At 44.8% G+C, this 19,134-nt stretch overlaps 2 protein-coding genes and 1 long non-coding RNA gene across 5 annotated transcripts; 2 read left to right on the forward strand and 1 right to left on the reverse strand.

Moving 5' to 3' along the window:
* The first annotated feature begins 247 nt into the window (after positions 1-247).
* On the forward strand, positions 248-2,439 carry cbln12 (cerebellin 12). The gene is made up of 3 exons (XM_088395739.1): positions 248-1,177; positions 1,599-1,718; positions 1,779-2,439. The coding sequence occupies exons 1-3, from the start codon at positions 920-922 to the stop codon at positions 1,974-1,976; spliced, it is 576 nt and encodes a 191-aa protein (XP_088251865.1). The 5' UTR covers positions 248-919; the 3' UTR covers positions 1,977-2,439.
* On the reverse strand, positions 1,362-3,612 carry LOC148387027 (uncharacterized). Of its 2 annotated transcripts, none has more exons than XR_015862497.1 (2): positions 3,472-3,612; positions 1,362-2,087 (listed from the first exon to the last, which is right to left on the reverse strand). It is a non-coding gene; the product is annotated as an uncharacterized LOC148387027 (long non-coding RNA). The 2 variants fall into 2 exon arrangements; XR_015862496.1 differs by having other exon boundaries at positions 3,356-3,500.
* A 32-nt stretch (positions 3,613-3,644) lies between these two features.
* chd8 (chromodomain helicase DNA binding protein 8) lies at positions 3,645-18,879 on the forward strand. Of its 2 annotated transcripts, XM_088396408.1 has the most exons (40): positions 3,645-3,756; positions 4,888-5,924; positions 6,046-6,351; positions 6,488-6,601; positions 6,683-6,856; positions 6,956-7,185; positions 7,271-7,382; positions 7,475-7,684; positions 7,772-7,840; positions 7,919-7,974; positions 8,054-8,171; positions 8,453-8,536; positions 8,622-8,759; positions 8,941-9,062; positions 9,614-9,857; positions 9,927-10,103; positions 10,200-10,343; positions 10,502-10,600; positions 10,692-10,851; positions 10,997-11,207; positions 11,282-11,477; positions 11,587-11,757; positions 11,828-12,118; positions 12,214-12,434; positions 12,533-12,735; positions 12,870-13,026; positions 13,107-13,196; positions 13,649-13,752; positions 13,838-13,961; positions 14,036-14,111; positions 14,189-14,463; positions 14,572-14,801; positions 14,888-15,529; positions 15,603-15,706; positions 15,879-16,091; positions 16,339-16,431; positions 16,520-16,633; positions 16,738-16,839; positions 16,920-17,024; positions 17,156-18,879. In XM_088396408.1, the coding sequence occupies exons 2-40, from the start codon at positions 4,989-4,991 to the stop codon at positions 17,540-17,542; spliced, it is 7,602 nt and encodes a 2,533-aa protein (XP_088252534.1). In that variant the 5' UTR covers positions 3,645-3,756; positions 4,888-4,988; the 3' UTR covers positions 17,543-18,879. The 2 variants fall into 2 exon arrangements, with proteins under 2 accessions (XP_088252534.1, XP_088252533.1); XM_088396407.1 differs by having other exon boundaries at positions 6,683-7,185.
* Positions 18,880-19,134: the final 255 nt, after the last annotated feature.

Below are 19,134 nucleotides of genomic sequence, written 5' to 3' on the forward strand. Positions count from 1 at the left end.
TTTTTGAAATCTCACTGTGGTGGTGGTGGGCGGATGTAGCATGGAGAATGAGAGAGGCGGAGGTAAAGTGGGGGTGGCACAGTGAGATAGAGATGACCAAAAAGAGAGATGATCACATATCTGTCTTGGCTCAGATCTGACTGCTGTGTGGAATTATGTGAAGAACGAGGAGGAAGAACAAATCTACTTGTCCACGATATCTCGCAGCTTGGAGTATACAAGATTTCTCAGAGGGATACAGGTGATGCTCTTTTTTATTATTATTTATAATGTGTTAAATAATAACGTTTCTAATATTTAGTTTCTCGTCGTTTTCAATTATGAAAACAAGCACAGCATGTGTTTGAACTTGAGAGCATCTTGAGGTCTTTAGAAATACTTCGAATAGTCAAAGCTTGGAGAGAAATGAAAAATGCATGGCCCATGTTTAGCTTTGCGCTGTGAAACAAGTGCACGAGTGTGTTTTGCGCCGTGTGAGGAAATGCATGTTGAGCGAACGGCGTTAGGTGGGAAGGAGCAACGTGTAGAAGACAGATGGTCACTCAGTGGAATTGTTCCTCCACCCCCTTTTTTTTCTGCACCCCCTCAACCTTTGGTCTTGCATCCTTCTGCTTGTGTTCCATCTTTCGCAACCGTCCTCTTTGCCATCGAGACTTTGCTCATCTTGTCAAACTCTCCTCATCCCCAGATACTTTTCAACTGTCTTGACAGTTTTGTTTTTTTTTGCTGAGGAAGTCAACTTGAAGGGAGCAGAGGTCTCGTTGTCACTGTTCTGCTGAGGCCTTCTGACACGGCAATTTGGGACTTTGGACTGGCACGCAAGAAACTCAAAGAGGAATGAACAACTGTGAAGCGTGACGGGTCGCTCTGTGTTGTTTTAACGATCGACAAGAATTGGCTAAGCAGACAAGAATCAGTCATGCATCCCATAATGTTGGTTGTGATGCTATTGTGGGAGCCACCATGTGCCAACGGGCAGAATGACACGGAACCCATCATTCTTGAGGGAAAATGTTTAGTGGTATGTGACTCCACACCCTCATCGGAACCTGCCGGGAACGCGCTGGGCATGTCGGTTCGCTCGGGCAGCGGCCGAGTGGCTTTTTCCGCCAGCCGCCAGACCAACCACGAGCCCACGGATATGAGCAATCGCACAATGATCATCTATTTTGATAATGTAAGTGTGCATGCTAAATTTAGCTACATGAAAATAATGCATGAGGGTGGGCTTTTTTATTTATTTATTTATTTTACCCTTTTAAAAGATCCCAGCCAATCTTAACACACTCTTGAACATTTGAATGAAATACAAATAATTTTGAGATATGTTCAATTAGTAATTTTCTTGTGTCATTAGTGTCATAAACAATCCCAACCCAAAAGTGGTCTCTTAATTTTACCACATAATAATTAATACATATATAGTAAATAATAAAAATAAGTAATAATTTTATTTAGAAGGTTTATTTCATAAAATGTTGCAGGCCGAGTTGTTTATTCACTGTGATATTTTATGATGTCATTCCTCACTGAATGTGTGTAATATTTTGTAACTTGTTAAGACAAGTCAGGCAGTGTTTTTTTACCCTTCCTTTCAGATCTTGGTGAATGTGGGCAGTCATTTTGATCAAGAGAGCAGCATCTTCCTTGCACCGAGGAGAGGCGTTTACAGCTTCAATTTTCATGTTGTGAAAGCTTACAACAGACAGACAATTCAGGTAACTCACTCTCAGCTGTCATGTAGCAGCTGAGGTTCAGCATGGAATGATTTCTTCCAGGTCAGCTTGATGGTGAACGGCTGGCCGATGATTTCCGCTTTCGCCGGGGACCAGGATGTGACCAGGGAAGCAGCCACAAATGCTGGTCTGGTGATCATGGAGAAAGGGGACAAGGCTTTCCTTCGACTTGAGAGGGGGAACCTCATGGGAGGCTGGAAATACTCCACCTTCTCTGGGTTCTTGGTCTTCCCCTTGTGAGCAAGCTGGAAGCCACATGATTGTGATGGTGAGAGAAGGAATTTTGTTGGAGTTGAGAAAACATTTTTTGCCTTCTTCCTGCAATGTTCCAGAAAGCAAAACTCTTCCGTCCTGAAGACAAAATAGAACAGGTGTTGTTTTGCTATTTATTGAGTTTGTATGACCGATATTGCTGAGCAAAACATTGAAAGTAACCCTGTGCATTGTGGGCTTCTTTGCGATTGATCGTGATCATTTTTTTCTCTCTCTGGTAATGATTAAATGTTTAAATAAGTGCTGTTATGGCTACCTTGCATTGCTAAGCCTATTTATGCCTGCATCAGATGTTTACTTAAACTGAAATCTTTATGACAAACTTATATTAAAATATACTAGTTGGGCCAGTAGGTCCTTTTAATCTTGCGTATATGTCGTTATTAAATGTTATCTGTGTGTCAATAAACAAATCACAGATCAGGCTAAATATTATTATGCCTCTCTCTCATGGTACTGTAGCCATTGCCACAGCAGCTGTTTGTAAATATAGCTCCCACCAGCAGAGCTGGCGTTGGCGTGCACCTCGCAGTGCAGCACGGGTCATGCAGAGAGTCAGGACGGTGAAACGCAAATATCCTTCTTGCAGGGCCGCAGACAGATGGAGCCATTGGCGAGCAGCAAGGTTTGTCTCTGCAGGGTTGCCACTGATAAAGAGTGGATTGTCACATGTAGTCACTTACACTTGCTTGCTTTGTCATCACAATCGCTGTCTCCCTCTCATTCATCCGCATATGAGCCCACATTTAATGGTAAACATTTAAGGAGAAGCCTTTTTTAGTATGGGCATTTTAAAGTAACAACATGGTACATGGTACTTTGCACAACTGTCAGTTTTCACAGATTTCCTGACATTGTTTCTCGTGGCTGAATTGGACTTCACTTTTTTTAAATGAATAATTAATTCCTTCGTGATATTGTTATGCACTACCTACTTAGTATTTGAGTTGTTTTTTCACAGAGTACTTACCCTTGGTCTAGAAATTATTTGAAGGACTACCATATTTGTCACATTATTCTACAACAACAGTACTATCACCAGATTATAACGTGACTCATTGGTCCCACCATAATGGCAGTGTTCCGTCACTAGGGAGAGCCAATCGACCAATCACGGAACGTTGAAACTGATATCGTTTCAATGCTTTGTACCCCGAAAAACGAAAGGTAATTTTCAGAATTTCGTAGGGAAGGATCCATCAAAGTCAGAGTCGATATACTGACGTTAAAATAATTGCTCGATATCACACGGGCTCTTTTTGCTCTTTATAACGATCAATGCAAGCATCTTATTAAAAATGCTACAAAAGAGACGATGTATTATAAAAGTTAACCGCTGGTATTACCTGTTATAACTTTGATATTTTTAAAACACGGTATATTAAAATGGATTCAGTCTCTCTGCCAGCGGCTTCTCACAAAAGCATTGAGGACAGTAAAACACAGTACCACGGTCACTCACTCAGTCAAATGAGCTCAGCTAGGCCGCATTTATTGTTCCTCAACCGAACCTCGCTCTTATCCCGCCTAACGGCGACCACCTTTTGAATGACGAGTAGCACAACCAATGAAAATGTCGTGTGCTTCCGGCTTAGAAGGAAATGGACCAATCGTAGCTTGTTAGAGTCCGCGAGGCAGGCTTTGTACGGGCTTTCGAGCAAGAATGTTAGTTCCTGCTCTTCCCTAGCCGTTTCCTGTAATCGTACTGTGTTGTGAGACGGAGAAAGCCATGTGTGTCGATGCAAAGGTAAATTTAGCGCCCCGAATTATTACTGTGAGCCTTTGGGCGGCGGACCCGATGGTTATTTTCGGCTATTTCACCGAGAAATGGACGCAGATCAACTGAAAGAGTATTGCGGCCTAACCCGTGTCAGAACGTTGACGGGTAATGGTTATTGTGGCACGTTGCTTTGGTTTGGTCGGGTTTGTTGATGAGATTGAAGGAGTCCGGTCGACTTGATGGTCGCTTGTAATTGGGCCAGAAGCCAGTCAACTGTCCCAAACATAACACGGCGTGGTTTGGAGTGAATATATCAAGTGCTTGCACACACGCTTTGGCAATAGGCACATCTTGACGGTAGATGCTAATGCTAACCGACGGTTTTGTGAGGCAGACTGCAATGTGAGCAGAGGAAAGCATCCTACATCTCCATCACTGCCTCCTCTCGCCCTATTTCAATGCCAACTCTTCCGAATCACTAAATATTTGACGCTGTTGTTTATTTTTGGAATAAGTTGTAGCTTACTTGATACTTAACGTAGTTGTGCTCATAGTAGATAATGAGAAGTATCGCCTTTGTGGGGGGGGGGGGGAGTCTACTTAAACCTCAATATTGAACATATTTACTTTGTTGCGATAGTGTGTTAAATGTTTGCGCTATTCTGAAATAGTTTCATTTGAAAATAAGAGTTTTTTCTAATGAGGGGTGCACATTTGTAAAATGCTCCAGGATATGTAAACTTATGAGCACAGTTGTGTGTATGATCACAACATATTGGCGGTATTTTCAACATTAGAAATAGAATGTACTGATCCTTTCAGAGGGTTTTGTTAACTGAGAATGTATTGACCTTTTGATTTTGTGTTGGCCACTTGAAGGTGAATTACTCTTGTAATTCTCTTGGAGCTATGATGGTAGTGTGCAATGGTTATTTGTTCTCATGAATTGTGTGCATCGGTTTGAAGTTTGCTGCATATATTTTGTATTGAAAAATCCAACAGTCAAAAACAGGAGAATCTAATGGCTGGATTGATTAGTGCTCATTCATTATGCATGTATTAATTGTTATCACTAAACACTATATACACACCATAGAGCAAATGTTGAAATCCAGCTGAATTGGTCGAATTAATGTCTGTTTTCTTTGTCTTCTCCAGGTGTTTTCTTTGACATTTTGAAGAACTGGATCAGTACAATTTAGCTTTCATCTCGGAGCGGCTCTAACATTGTGCCCATCTCCCTGTGTGGAGGGGGCAAGATGGCAGACCCTATAATGGACCTCTTTGAGGACACACCCCTGTTTAACCTGGACGCTATCCCTGATGACTCCTTTTCTCAGGGTTCATCAGACCCTGTGGAAGAGGCTCTTAAGCTGGCGTTAGGTCAGGTGGATCCACCAGTTGAATCAGAGCCCACGCCTGATCTGCCGGTCAATGCTGACCTTTGTGTTCCTGCCACAACCGCCACCGTACCTGCACAGGAATCCATTCCAGTTCCCGCACAGCAGACGGCAGCAGTGGTGACTGCTCAGACTGTTTCTTTAGCCACGCTTCCCACTGTAGCCCAGGCTCCTGCTGTTGTTGATACTGTACCTCAAGTTCAAGCCCATGCCACAGTATCCATAGCTAGCAACACCAATGTGGTCAGCAGTAGCACTGTCCTGCTTAACTCACCGCTAACTGTTTCCAGCCCCTCAGCCACCACCACCACTGCTGCTCAGCAGCTCGCCCAGATCGCCCAGCAGCTCACTCCCCAGCAGCTATCTGCTCTCACGCAGCAAGCGGGAGGGAAGATTGTCATTCTCAAAGGTCCCCAGGGGCAAGCCCAGGTCCTCCAAACTGTACCAGGAGCCACAAGTTCTACAGGTGGCAAAGTCATCCGTTTGGTGTCTGGCTCACCGCTTAAACCAGCCGTGCTACAAGGAGGAGCGGTCTTGAACCAAACAACCACAGGACAAACTCAAGTGAAGGTTGGCGCTGCGGGTGTACAGAGGCTGCTGCAGTCCCCCAATGGTCCAGTGAAACAGTTGCTGCTCACCTCCATGCCCCAGCAAGGCCAGCAAGTCCAAGTGCAGATGCAAGCACAGATTCCCCAAGCTCAAGTGCAAGTCCAGCCCCAGAGCCAGCCTGCTCAAATCCAAATCCAAGCTCAGAACCAGGTCCAACTCCAGCCAGCCATGCAGGCCCAAACCCCAGTAAGTGCTCCTTGCAGTCGGACTGTCAAATGAGGCTGAACTGGTTTGCTATCACACTTGGCTATATGGCCTGTTTGCTCATGATTGCAATGTTACTAATGAACTGTGTTTGTGACTTTAGGGGAGTGAAGCAAAACGAATCACCCTGGTTCTCCAGCAGCCTTCGCAAGCTGGAGCCGTTTCCACAATGGGTCAAACTGTTGTAGCCCAACCTCAGGTCACACAGGTTCAAGGAGGTCAACCACAGGTCCAAGCTCCAACAAGACTAGTACTGGGACAGCTCCCGGGAGGTAAACTGGTCCTCCAGGGAAGCCAGCTGGCAGCCTTGACCCAGGCCCGGGCTGCAGGTCAAGCAGGAGGGCAGCCCAAAGTCCTTACAATCCAGTTGCAGGTGCAACAGCAGCCAAACCAGCAAGGAGGAGTTAAGGTAAAAGCCTTCAATTAGTCATTGCAAAATGAAAAGCATTCAATATGTTAAGTCATACTTTTGAAAGCCGGTCAAAGTTATTGTTTTAGTGTGACGGTTGACCAGCAGTTTGTGACTTACGTTTGTCATTTTTCAGTACCAGTTGGTTTCAGGAGCAAGCGGTACTGGTAGCCCGCAGGTACTGCAGATTTCCCAAGGCCAAGGAGGGCAGAGAGTTGCAGTGCCTCTCAAAATGCTTCTGCAGCCACAGGTAATAATTTTTTTTTACGACTTGTAGATAGGTATTTTCCATGTGAGCTGAACAGCAACATCATGTCATTTGCCCATACAGACTAGCGCGGCGGCTACAGCCGGTGGGGCTGTCTCAGTGGTGAAGGTCGTCAACGCTTCAACAGCGGGCCCCTCTAGTACGACCACCACGGCAACGCAGGCTATCCGCATCACCAAGGCCCCTGGCGATTCATCCTCTGTGCGACGCGTGGAGATCCTCTGCAAGCAGGAGAAGGCAAATCGAATTGTGGCCGAAGCTATAGCGAGGGCAAAAGCGCGCGGGGAGAAGAACTTGCCTCGAGTACTCAACCAGGACGAACTTCCTTCCACGCAGACCTCGCCAGAAATTGGAGGCACTGTGACCGTTGTCACGTCGGCAAAGAAAAAGACAAGCGGGGGAGGGAGCAAGAAGAAAAGTCCTGTAATAGCCGGAACGCTATCTAAAAGTGCAGGAGGAGCTGACAAAAAAGGCAAAGCAAAGCCAGCCGGAGGGACGCTTGTCGATTGTGGCGGCACCACCATACCTGCTGGTGGCATTAAGAGCAAAAGCAAAGCCAAGATAAAGTAAGAGATACACTGTGGAAAAATGTTAACTTGATCCTTGGATGACCAGTCACTGATGTCTTTTCATTTCTCGGTCTTCTTGTAGCACTATTACACTTGTGGGGGCAAAGAAAAGAAAAAGGAATCCATCTTCTGATCATTCAGATGGCGAGTTGAGTCCTCCCTCACCTGCTGCACTTGAAGAAGATCTGATCATGGTAAGAACGCGCATTTGAAAACGGTCCTCAAGGGATATTGTGTATAATATTAAATTGACTAATCATGAAAATGGAAAAATTCCTCCGTCCAGAAGAGGCGCTCTAATCGCGTGGTGAACAGAAAGAAGTACACCGAGGACCTGGACATTAAGATAACAGACGACGAGGACGAGCAGGAGGATGTTGACGTTACGACGACCACGGCGGCCGTGGCCTCCATCAGTGCGGCACCGGCAGCGGCCCACATCCACCAGGGCATTGACTTACATGGTGACGGACTGCCTGGCATGCAGTTCTTTGTGGTGTGTTGAGTCATTCACTTTTGAGACGAGACTGAAAATACTGAATTTCCCTTCATTGAAATGTCATGTTTTTTTTTATCTGTGCAGGAAAACCCAAGTGAGGAGGATGCTGCCATTGTAGATAAAATTCTTTCCATGCGAGTAACAAAGAAGGAGGTATGCTTTTTTGCATGTACTTCTCGTTCACTGTTGCATTTCAAATTGACTTTAAAAAAAATGGTGTTTTCTTGTTAGGTCTCCCTAGGCCAGTACACCAATCTTGAGGAATTCTTTGTCAAATACAAGAACTAGTAAGTCTCACGTTCTTGACAAGCAAAATGCGGCCAAAGAGTATGTGACTAGAATACAAGTTCACATTGTTGTTTGCAGTTCATACTTACACTGCGAATGGGCCACCATGGGGCAACTGGAGAAAGACAAGAGGATCCATCAAAAGATCAAAAGGTTCAAGACCAAACATGCGCAGATGAGGCATTTTTTCCATGAGGTGAGAGTGCAAACGTACTTTTTGGGTTACAGCTTCTCCACCACACACATTGGGCGGAAAAATGATGTGAACCCTTTGAACTTAAATATCTGCATAAATATTCATATGTCCATAATGGTGAAATGTGGTCAATAAGCACACAATCACTGTCAAAATAAGCAGGATTCATGCTGTACATGGTTTATCATGTTGCAAGGGTTCACATACGTTTTTCCTCCTACTGTTTACTGCTGCTGTTGTATTGAAATGATTTGAATGTATTTGGCTCTGGTTGTCTTCAGGAGGAGGAGGTCTTTAATCCCGACTATGTGGAAGTGGACAGGATTCTGGATGTATCCCACAGTACAGACAAAGACAATGGCGAGGTAGAAGAAACGACACAATTATCATCTGAATGATGTAAATGTCTTGCATCGTTACTAACTACGACTCTTTGCTCCATGCCTTTAGCCAGTGATTTACTACCTGGTTAAGTGGTGCTCTCTGCCTTATGAAGATGCAACCTGGGAGTTGAATGAGGATGTGGATGAGGGCAAGGTTGAAGAGTTTAAAAAAATCCAAACCCGACAACCTCGCCTCAAGAAAATGGTAAGGACTGAAGTTCTAGATATTAAGAGTTTATTGTCTTCCAGTCTTAGGTTCTAGAAAAAAAATGACATGCATTGGCTCCAGTCATTCGTCAACATTCAAAAGACTAAACACAGATGGCCAGTGTGTATGTTCATTTGCGGTGATTCTATAATTTTTTTGTCGCTGTCCTCTACTGTAGACGCGGCCGCAGGCTGGCTCGTGGAAGAAGTTGGAGGAGACGAGAGAGTACAAGAATGGCAACACTCTTCGAGAATATCAACTGGAGGGTGTCAACTGGCTGCTCTTCAACTGGTACAACAGGTACGTGTCACGCCATGACGTGTCTGCAAAATATAACAAAATGCCAGTCAAACATTGAGCAGTCGTATTTGGCAACTCTACACGGGTAACCTGGTTCAGGGCAGTTGTTCTCAACTGATTTTATGCAGGTACCTACATTACGTCATTATGTCACGACCTACTTTTACAGGAGACGAAACCGTGCATGTTCTTTTTAGGCTTGAAAAACACATGAATGTCGTTCATTTGAAGCCTGAATACATGTGACTACTGCAAAGTGACTGTCAGTGCGCATTAGTAAGAAACTCGTGTGTATTGTAACATTTATTTGTTTAAAAAAACAAGCAACACCTCAGTGTCGGATATTTCACTGACCACAAACAGTTGACTGTAAATAAGTGGCAATAAAATAATTTAAAAAAACAAGAATGCGCAAAATAATGGCACATATTTAGCTTGAAAGAATATTCTTAAGGGAAATTGTACTGAATGACTGAGGGAAGAAAATGTTGAAATATTTCTTTCTTTCTCTCAACGATTCTCCCTTGCTTTGCTCACACCTTATGTTTCAGGCAAAACTGTATCCTAGCAGATGAAATGGGTCTAGGCAAAACAATTCAGTCCATCACTCTGCTGTCTGAGATTTATGCTACTGGGATCCAGGGTCCCTTCCTGGTGATTGCCCCCCTTTCCACCATCACCAACTGGGAGAGGGAATTCTCCACGTGGACCAACATGAATGCCATCGTCTACCACGGCAGCTTGGCCAGCAGGCAGATGATCCAACAGTACGAGATGTACTGTAAAGACGACAAGGTAGGCTCGATAGGAACTGATTAGACTGAAATTGTCGGTTTCTAATTGATGTCGCCATTTTGTGCACAGGAACATTTAATCCCGGGCGCGTACAAGTTTGATGCGCTGATCACAACTTTTGAAATGGTGTTGTCTGACTGCCCCGAGCTGAGGGAGATATCCTGGCGTTGCGTGATCATCGATGAAGCGCATCGCCTCAAGAATCGTAACTGCAAGCTGTTGGACAGCTTGAAAATGTTGGAACTGGTGAGTTGACTGGCGTAGAATCATGAAAGCCTATGATGCTGACCGAGCAGGGAGTAGTCTCTGATTTGGAAGTCACCTTATTGTTTTTGCCCCTAGGAGCACAAGGTGCTGTTGACTGGAACTCCTCTGCAGAATACTGTGGAGGAACTCTTCAGTTTGCTTCATTTCCTGGAGCCCGCACAGTTCCCCTCTGAAATTGAATTTCTTAGGGAATTTGGAGACCTCAAAACCGAGGAGCAGGTGCAAAATACTTGATATATGATCGATCATTCAATACTATTCTTGCGACTATAAAAGTATAAGTCATAGTTGTCATAATAACTTCATATTAGATATTTTAAATTTGGCTGTGACTGAGCATGTTCTATTTTTCTCCATTTTTTATTTTAACGCCTCAGGTTCAGAAGCTGCAAGCTATATTGAAGCCGATGATGTTGCGAAGGCTCAAAGAAGACGTCGAGAAGAATTTGGCACCCAAACAGGAGACAATAATTGAGGTTAATCAATGTTCTTAATGCATGATGATCATTTTTCATGATAAAACAACAATTTGCAACAGTCTCAGCATACCTTTTGCATTCCTCTAAGGTTGAGTTGACAGATATTCAGAAAAAGTACTACCGGGCAATCTTGGAGAGGAACTTCAGTTTTCTCAGTTTAGGAGCAAACAGTAACAGCAATGTCCCCAATCTGCTCAACACTATGATGGAACTGCGCAAGTGCTGCAACCACCCTTACCTCATCAACGGTATTATAACATGCTCTTAGTTCACGCTTTTATACAAACGTAAAAATGAAAAAGACTTCTTATGTATAAACTTGGAATCATATGGTCCGAATGTTGTTAACTTGAAATCCCTTTCATCCAATGATGTCGTGTCTTTTCGAACAAGGTGCGGAGGAGAAGATTGTAGCAGAGTTACGGCAAGTATATGACCCTCTGGCTCCAGACTTCCATTTGCAAGCCTTAATTCGGTCAGCTGGAAAACTCGTCTTGCTGGACAAGCTTCTGCCACGGCTCAAGGCTGGTGGTCACAAAGTCCTTATCTTCTCCCAAATGGTGCGCTGCTTAGACATTCTGGAGGACTACCTCATCAATAAGAGGTGGGAGGCTTTGCCTGATTTTCCTCCGCTTGTCATACGGCTCTTTTGAAGTTATTGTTTCCAAATCCTTCTAGATACCTGTATGAGCGGATTGATGGCAGAGTCCGTGGCAATTTACGACAGGCTGCCATCGATCGCTTCAGCAAGCCGGACTCGGACCGCTTTGTCTTTCTGCTGTGTACCCGAGCTGGCGGCTTGGGTATCAACCTCACCGCGGCTGACACCTGCGTCATATTTGACTCGGACTGGAACCCTCAAAATGACCTGCAGGTACAGATTCAACTGCTGTTCTGCCCAACATTACCGGTTTTGGAGTTGTTGTTTTTTTTTCCTTTTACGGATCGATACCAATTTTTTTTTTTTTTTTAAACTTCCTCAGGCACAAGCCCGATGTCATCGTATTGGCCAGTCAAAGGCAGTCAAAGTCTACCGTCTGATCACGAGGAATTCCTACGAGAGAGAAATGTTGGACAAAGCCAGTCTAAAGCTGGGTCTCGACCGTGCCGTCCTGCAAAGCATGAGTGGCAATAAAGACAGTAATGTCAACGGGGTAAGAAGAAAATCACCTACAATTTATATTATGGATGACTTTATTTCCTAAATGTTGTTACTTCCACCAGATCCAGCAGTTTTCGAAGAAGGAGATTGAAGATTTGCTGAGGAAAGGCGCTTACGCCGCCATTATGGACGAGAACGACGAGGGTAGCCGCTTCTGTGAGGAAGACATTGACCAGATCCTCCAGCGCAGAGCCACCACCATCACCATAGAGAGTGAGGGCAAGGGCTCCACCTTCTCAAAGGCCAGCTTTGTGGCCTCCGAGAACCGAAATGACATTGCCCTCGACGACCCGGAATTCTGGGAGAAGTGGGCCAAGAAAGCTGACATAGACATGGACACCATCAACAGAAAGGTAAACTGATTGTCACTTGGGAAAATTGTTTTGTGTACCTGTATTTTCTCTAAATTTGCTGGGAGTAACACATCATTGTTTCTTTCACCCCTTAGAACACACTCGTTATTGACACTCCCAGAGTGCGCAAGCAGACCCGGCAATATTCCACTCTGCGAGGAGAAGGGGCAGAACTAACTGATGCTGACAGTGACGAAGAGTACCCACCTGTGAATTCCAGACATTCTCGCTCTTCCCGACGTGCTGATCGCCATACTGGAGTTGGCTACGGTCGCACTGACTGTTTCCGTGTGGAAAAACATCTGCTTGTCTATGGGTATGCACAATTGGCTTCCTTATATTATATTGGGCTTTATTATAACATTAATTATCATTGTGACCCACTTGTTGACACAATTATTTATTTTTTTCCAGTTGGGGCCGCTGGAGGGACATTCTCTCTCATGCCCGATGTAAGCGGCGCCTGAGCGAGCGCGATGTGGAGACAATCTGCCGGGTCATCCTGGTATTTTGTCTTCTTCACTATCGTGGCGATGAGAACATTAAGAGTTTCATCTGGGAACTCATCACTCCACCAGAGAACGGACGTGAACCCCAAACACTGCTCAACCACTCTGGTAGGAAAATGATCATGGCTTAAAAGTTTCAACTTGCATGTCATATAAAATAGGTAGCTCAAGTGGCTTTGTTTTGTTTTTATTGGAGTCACAGAAATTCTCTCCTTGGTTGAGTTGACTTTTGTTTGTCTCAGGCCTTTCCATCCCAGTCCCCAGAGGTAGAAAAGGGAAGAGGGTAAAAGCTCAGAGCACATTTGATGTGCAGAAGGTGGAATGGATCCGCAAGTACAACCCAGACACGCTGCTGCTGGATGACAGCTACCGCAAACATCTCAAACACCAGTGCAACAAGTTGGTGGCCCATCAAAGTTGTTTTGCTGCAAATGTGTACTTTTGGGCTATGTTACTATTCCACGTCTCTTCTCTCATAGGGTGTTGCTCAGGGTGCGCATGCTGTACTATCTGAAACAGGAAGTGATTGGTGAACATGCTGAGTCTGTCCTAAAAGGGGCTGACATTAGGTAAAATAAATCATTCATAAAGGGCGCAATATGATTACTGCTTACAGAGAGGGGCAAACAAGCGAAGTTAATGAGTCCAGTCGCTTGAAGAAAAAAAAAAAGCATGGTACTAGCAGGTACTCGTTGGCTCCAAGGACAACATGAATAGTCCATGGGTGTTCCTAAAAAAAAAAAAAAAGCTCACCAGTGATGCGATACAACTTACTAAGAATTAAAACAGTAGAAGATTGCTACCATTTACTTACTGACTTGCACATTTATTCACTGAAATACCCTATATTTTGTTAAAAAATAAGGCCATTGCCTTCAATGGAGAAACCTTCTTATTTCCCCAAATATTTTTAAAAGAGGATGTTTTGGGACTCTAATTTTAATATGTGATATTAATCTAAGAATCTAATCTTATAAAAGCTACCGTGAGACACACGAACAACTAATGTGTTTCTTTTCAGAGATGTAGATATCTGGATGCCAGAGATGGAGCAGCAAGAGGTACCTACAACATGGTGGGATGGTGAGGCGGATCGCTCTCTGCTGGCTGGTGTCTTTAAACACGGTAAGAAAGTTCTGGAGAATCTCGGGTGGCCAAACTTACTACTACTGCTGCTAGCATGAAATGAAAGTGGTCACTCTGTTTCTAGGTTATGAGATGTACACAACCATGCGTGCTGATCCACGTCTCTGTTTCCTGGAGAGGGTGGGCCGCCCAGACGACAAGGCTATCGATGCCGAGCAGCACACTGCTGATGGCGAGCTGGGAGATGAGTGAGTCATGACATATGCTTACGACTTATGACACATGCTTGTGACTTGTTGATTAACTTATTTGTTTTACTCAGAGCTGACTATGATAAATACTCAGAGGACCCAGAGTTTAAGCCTGCATCAAGACTCCCCAAAGACTCTTATGATGAGGTATACCTCTGAGATTGCTGTGAAATGCTTCGACAATTAAGTGTTTTACATTGTCATTTAATGACTCCTTCTGACAGTCTGATGGTATGAAGATGGAGGAGGACATCTCTGTTGAAGACAAGGCGGTTGCAGTGATCACAGAAAGTGTTGCTAACCAGAACCAGAGCGGTTGCGATTGGCCCTCGAGTTCCTCCCTTACCGCACGCTTACGGCGGTTGGTCACAGCTTACCAGCGCAGCTACAGGCAGGAGCAGCTAAAAATTGAAGCGGAGGCCAAGGGCGATCGCAGACGCAGGAGATGTGAGCAGGCCAGCAAGCTGAAAGAGATAGCACGACAGGAGCGACAACAAAGGTATACAGATTTGAAATGGCTCTTCTTCAAAAATGCATGTTGGTTTACACAACGCCACCAATGAATTTCACTTGGATGGAAGTCACAATTCGATTTGCCTTTCTGCAGGTGGACACGCAGAGAAGAATGTGACTTCTACCGAGTTGTCTCAACCTTTGGTGTAGAAAGAATGAAAAAGCCTGGCATTGTTGAAGGCGAAGAACCAGACTATGAATGGGCACGATTCCGCACCTTTGCACGCCTGGATAAAAAAACGGATGAAAGCCTTAGCCGCTACTTCCGCTCTTTTGTAGCCATGTGCCGGAGAGTGTGCCATCTGCGTCCTGGCCGGGAGGAGGGTAACTACAGCCACCCCGATACTCAAATATGAACATTTATTGCAGAGGCACTGCCAAAATGTAACAACTCTATGTACGTTCCCTAGATTTGTCACCGCTTCCCCAGACTGTGGCCCCCATCACAGAGGAGCGTGCTTCCCGCACACTGTATCGCATCAGCCTCCTCCGTCGCCTCCGTGAACGAGTCCTTCCGCACCCCTCCCTGGAAGAACGTCTGGTGCTGGCACCCCGCACCTCCGAGCTGCCCACCTGGTGGAGTATTCCGGAGCACGACCGTCAGCTGATGCTCGGCACAGCACTGCACGGCGTCAGCCGCACCGAGCTGTCGGTCTTCCCAGACCCGCAGTTCACGTTCACTGCGGCCCGAGATGAATTCATCCAGAACCAGCAAGCCCCGCCTCTGCCCCAACCGCAACCCGTCATGCACCTCAACCAGCCAAAGTCCATTGCAGAGGTGCCGGATGTGAAGGAGGACGGACAAGAAATGGCCATTAGTTTGCTAGGTGGTGAAATCAATGCTCACCTGCAAAGTACGCCTTTGACTCACCATGATGGCAAGGCACGAGGACAAAGCTGGAGCTTCAAGAAGAACAAAAACAAGGGAGCAAGCAAAGGAGGTGAAGAGGGTGGGTCCGATTCGGATTCGGACTCAGATTCAGGTTCGTCGTCATCTGATCGATCGGGCAGCAGTGATGACAGCGGAGATAGTGAAGAAGAAGCGGGTGGAGGTCAGCTGGGATTGGACAAGAACAATGCACAGTTGGACACATTAATAAGACTTTGCTCTTTGTTTTCTTCTAGGTGCGAAGACGTGTGATGTCGATGAAGAAAACAGTTTACTCTCAATGGCCTTGTCTCAGGATGGCATTCCGCCTGCGGATCCTATCAGAGTAGACTGGCCCAAGGTAAATATGGACCTTTTCAAAAATAATCCAACCATGGAATTGGAACTATTTGGCAGGAAAACATCTTGGAATTTGTTTTTAAATGACTCGTAAAGTTACAGCTATATCTACTATGTACACACATGATTTGCTGGCGGTTGATGTTTAATGAATGTCTTTCATTCAAACTCAGGACCGTGTGCTGATCAACCGTCTGGATAGTTTGTGCACACTGGTGCTCACCGGGCAGTGGCCGTCAGGGCGACGCTACGTGTCTGAAACTCACATTAACCAAAGCTCCGAGCTGCAGGGAGACGAAATGGCTTATGCTCGGGCGGGCCGCAAACCCATCGGCGTTCCTGGAGGAGAAGGAGAGGATGGAGAATTCACTGTCAAACTCCTCAAGGTCATTGTGCACTTAACCTTTAGGGTCTCGCTTTGTGTATCATCCTGATCATCATAATCAGGCCATTGTTTTGTTTTTTGCCCACAGAACATGTTCAACTTTGTAAGTTGACATTGTCCAACTAGCCCAAAAATTCAAATCTCTTTTGGTTTTTCATTTCCGATCAGTATTGATTTATTTGTGAGTTTTTCGTCGACAGCAGCGGTGGTGTTTATTATGGCTCAATACATCTCTGTCACTTTACCAGGAGGAGGGTCTGAAGCTGACCTTCTCGAAGCAGGCACTGATGCCCAACGGGTCAGGGGGAGAAAGCAGCCGTAAGAGGCGCAAAGAACTGGAGGTACATCTTAATGAAAAAGCATTTAGGTGCGACAACCACACCACCTTTTGACTGCTGACTTGTTGCCTGCCATTCTTCTATGTTGTAGTTATCAGACCCAGATGGCTTCCTTGACCCACTGGAGCGTATTCCTCGCCGCCGGGACCCTCCCACCTGGCTGAAAGAGAATCCAGAATATGAAGTGGAGGGAGACATGCTAGAGGTACAACAAATTATCAATGCATTGGACGTTTTGTTGTTCTCTGGTCTCCAAAGAGCAACGCGAGGAGCAAAATGGCATTTGGGGTCACATACTTTTCTCTTCAGCTTCTTGTGAACAGGAGCAAGAGAAAGAGGAGGAGGAAGGCAGATAAAGTGCTGACAGGCAATGAGAAGGTCAAGCTTATTAACATACGGACAGGAAAGAAGGTCAGACACTTGGGTTGAACACACTTATTTCACACCTGTTGACATTTTCTGCTAACAAATGTTTTGTTTCTCCACTTAAGATCGGCGCCGCATTCTGTCCGATGTTGCAAGATCTGAGAGAATACCTAGAAGAAAATGCCGATTTAGTCGTCGCACCTGATTGGTCGGAAACAGTTCGGAACTCTGTACGTACGCCATTCTTGATTCTTCATCAACAGTACATGCATATGAAACCAACATTTTGCAAATCTTTTGTTTGACTTCAAATACCATGAAGCTACCTACAAGATTCATGTTCCACATTTCTTTCTCGCAGGGCTTTTTGCCTGAAATGCTCTTCCATAGACTGCTGACTGAACACTCGGACATCCCCAAGAAAACTCGTCACCGCCACCATCATCATCACCACCACCACCACCATCATCACCACCAACATCACCACACTCCAGAGCCAACACCTGAAAATCCTTACCTGGAAGGAGTGGAAGAGGAGACTTTGGTCTCGGATGGAGCTTACATGATGGACGAGGAGGACCTGGAGACCTCCCAACATTTCCTCACCAGTCCGGACTTTGGTGTTAAAATTGAGGCTGGTGACAGCCTTTCCCAAGGAGACTATGACAGCTCAGATCAAGAGGCCCTATTAGATGACGTCATCCTCACACAGAAGGACTCTGACTCATCATCTAGCTCAGAGGATTGACCCCCCCCCCCCCCCCTCATTCTCAAAGGAATTAGACCCCATCTGAAAGTGCGTCGTTATCCCCCATTTATTTTTACCTTATACATGAAATTGTGTTGCTGCTTTTATGCATTACACATTTATTTTATATGTGGATTTTGTTTTGAGAGAGCAGGTTTGCACCCACCTTTTCGTCAATCCGTCTCTTCTCGGTCAGTCCTCCACTGTAGCTGCAGCAAACGGCAAATTTCATTTTTACTCTGTGGCCCATCAACCTGCTCCGATCACTCCCAAATTGAGGAGTTCACATCACATTCCCAGCTGTGACCAAAAGGGGGCCTCCTGCTGTAGATAATCTTTTCTTATGGAGGAACTTCAATTTGGGTCCTCGACAAACATCAATGAAATAAATATACGCAATCAAATGGCATCCAACACGTTCTTAGCCTTGTGGGTTCACATGACCCGAGTCCAAGCAAGTCTGTATATGAAATACAAGGGGTTCCAATTTTTGGGTGTACTGTTAATGTTTTAACTGTGTGAAGGAGAGGGCGTGTGGTGCATTAGTTACTGAGGCAGTGGAAAAAAGGATGGTTGTATTGTATTATGTAGATCAGGTAACTTGTGTCTTATGGTGCAAAGGTGACAAATGAATTGCTGTTCTTGTTTTATGATCTTTCTGTGCCCTGAATTACAGCAAACTACAGTCATGGCAAGTCTGTGTGTATTATTGTCCTTTTCGCCAAGCAGTTGCTGGTTTACTTTCCCTGGAAGCAACATTTATGTGGGTCATGACATGAGACCCCCCCCCCCCCTCCATTAAAGATAACTAGTGTATGTTATAAGATATGGAGGCTTTGCTCCTGTGTATTTGATACATACTTAAAATAGCATTGTAAAATGAAATTGATATTCTTGGATACTATTCCATTGTGTACACTTGCAAAAAATGTAGGGATGTTTGGGGCTTGTGGGTAAAATTTACACAAACGTGAAACACTAACTTTCATGTGGAATTAATTTGCATGTGCATTCAAATATTAAGAGATCAATCCAAGTTCCCCTGTGGACTGGGCCTTGAATTGTGAATATCACTTTATTAACACCGATTATAAACATTGGGAAAGTTTGTATATACCATTGACCAGCAATGTTTTATAGCATCAAACTGTGTTTTTGTTTCCATATGTATCCACTTTTGTACTAGGAAACTGACTTAAAAAAAAAAAAAGCTTTACGTCGACAAGACATCTCTATTTTGGAGACACAAACTACAACAGTAAACGCATGATCCATATTGTACATCCTCTCCGACCAAAGGGCTCAAATGACTTGTAATAAATGTCAGAAAAGTTACAGTCCTGTGCTTTGGATCGTTCAGGAAGCAAAATGGGAACTCATGACCTACCTAAACAATCTAAAACATGACTATTTGACTCAATGTGGTGCATATGACACTTGAAAATATATTTTTTATTGATAAATGACTAGATACATTTTATTTTGTTGCTGGCGCACGTGAAGTTGGCTTGTCTCCAAATGGGTCTGTGTGCAGAATGGTAACAGAATCGTAACACCCCCCCCCCCCCCCCCCTCGCCTGCTACAGTTAGTC

Source organism: Syngnathus floridae, chromosome 14 (assembly GCF_059516105.1).
Source record: "Syngnathus floridae isolate MCC-2025c chromosome 14, RoL_Sflo_1.0, whole genome shotgun sequence".
NCBI lineage: Eukaryota > Metazoa > Chordata > Actinopteri > Syngnathiformes > Syngnathidae > Syngnathus > Syngnathus floridae.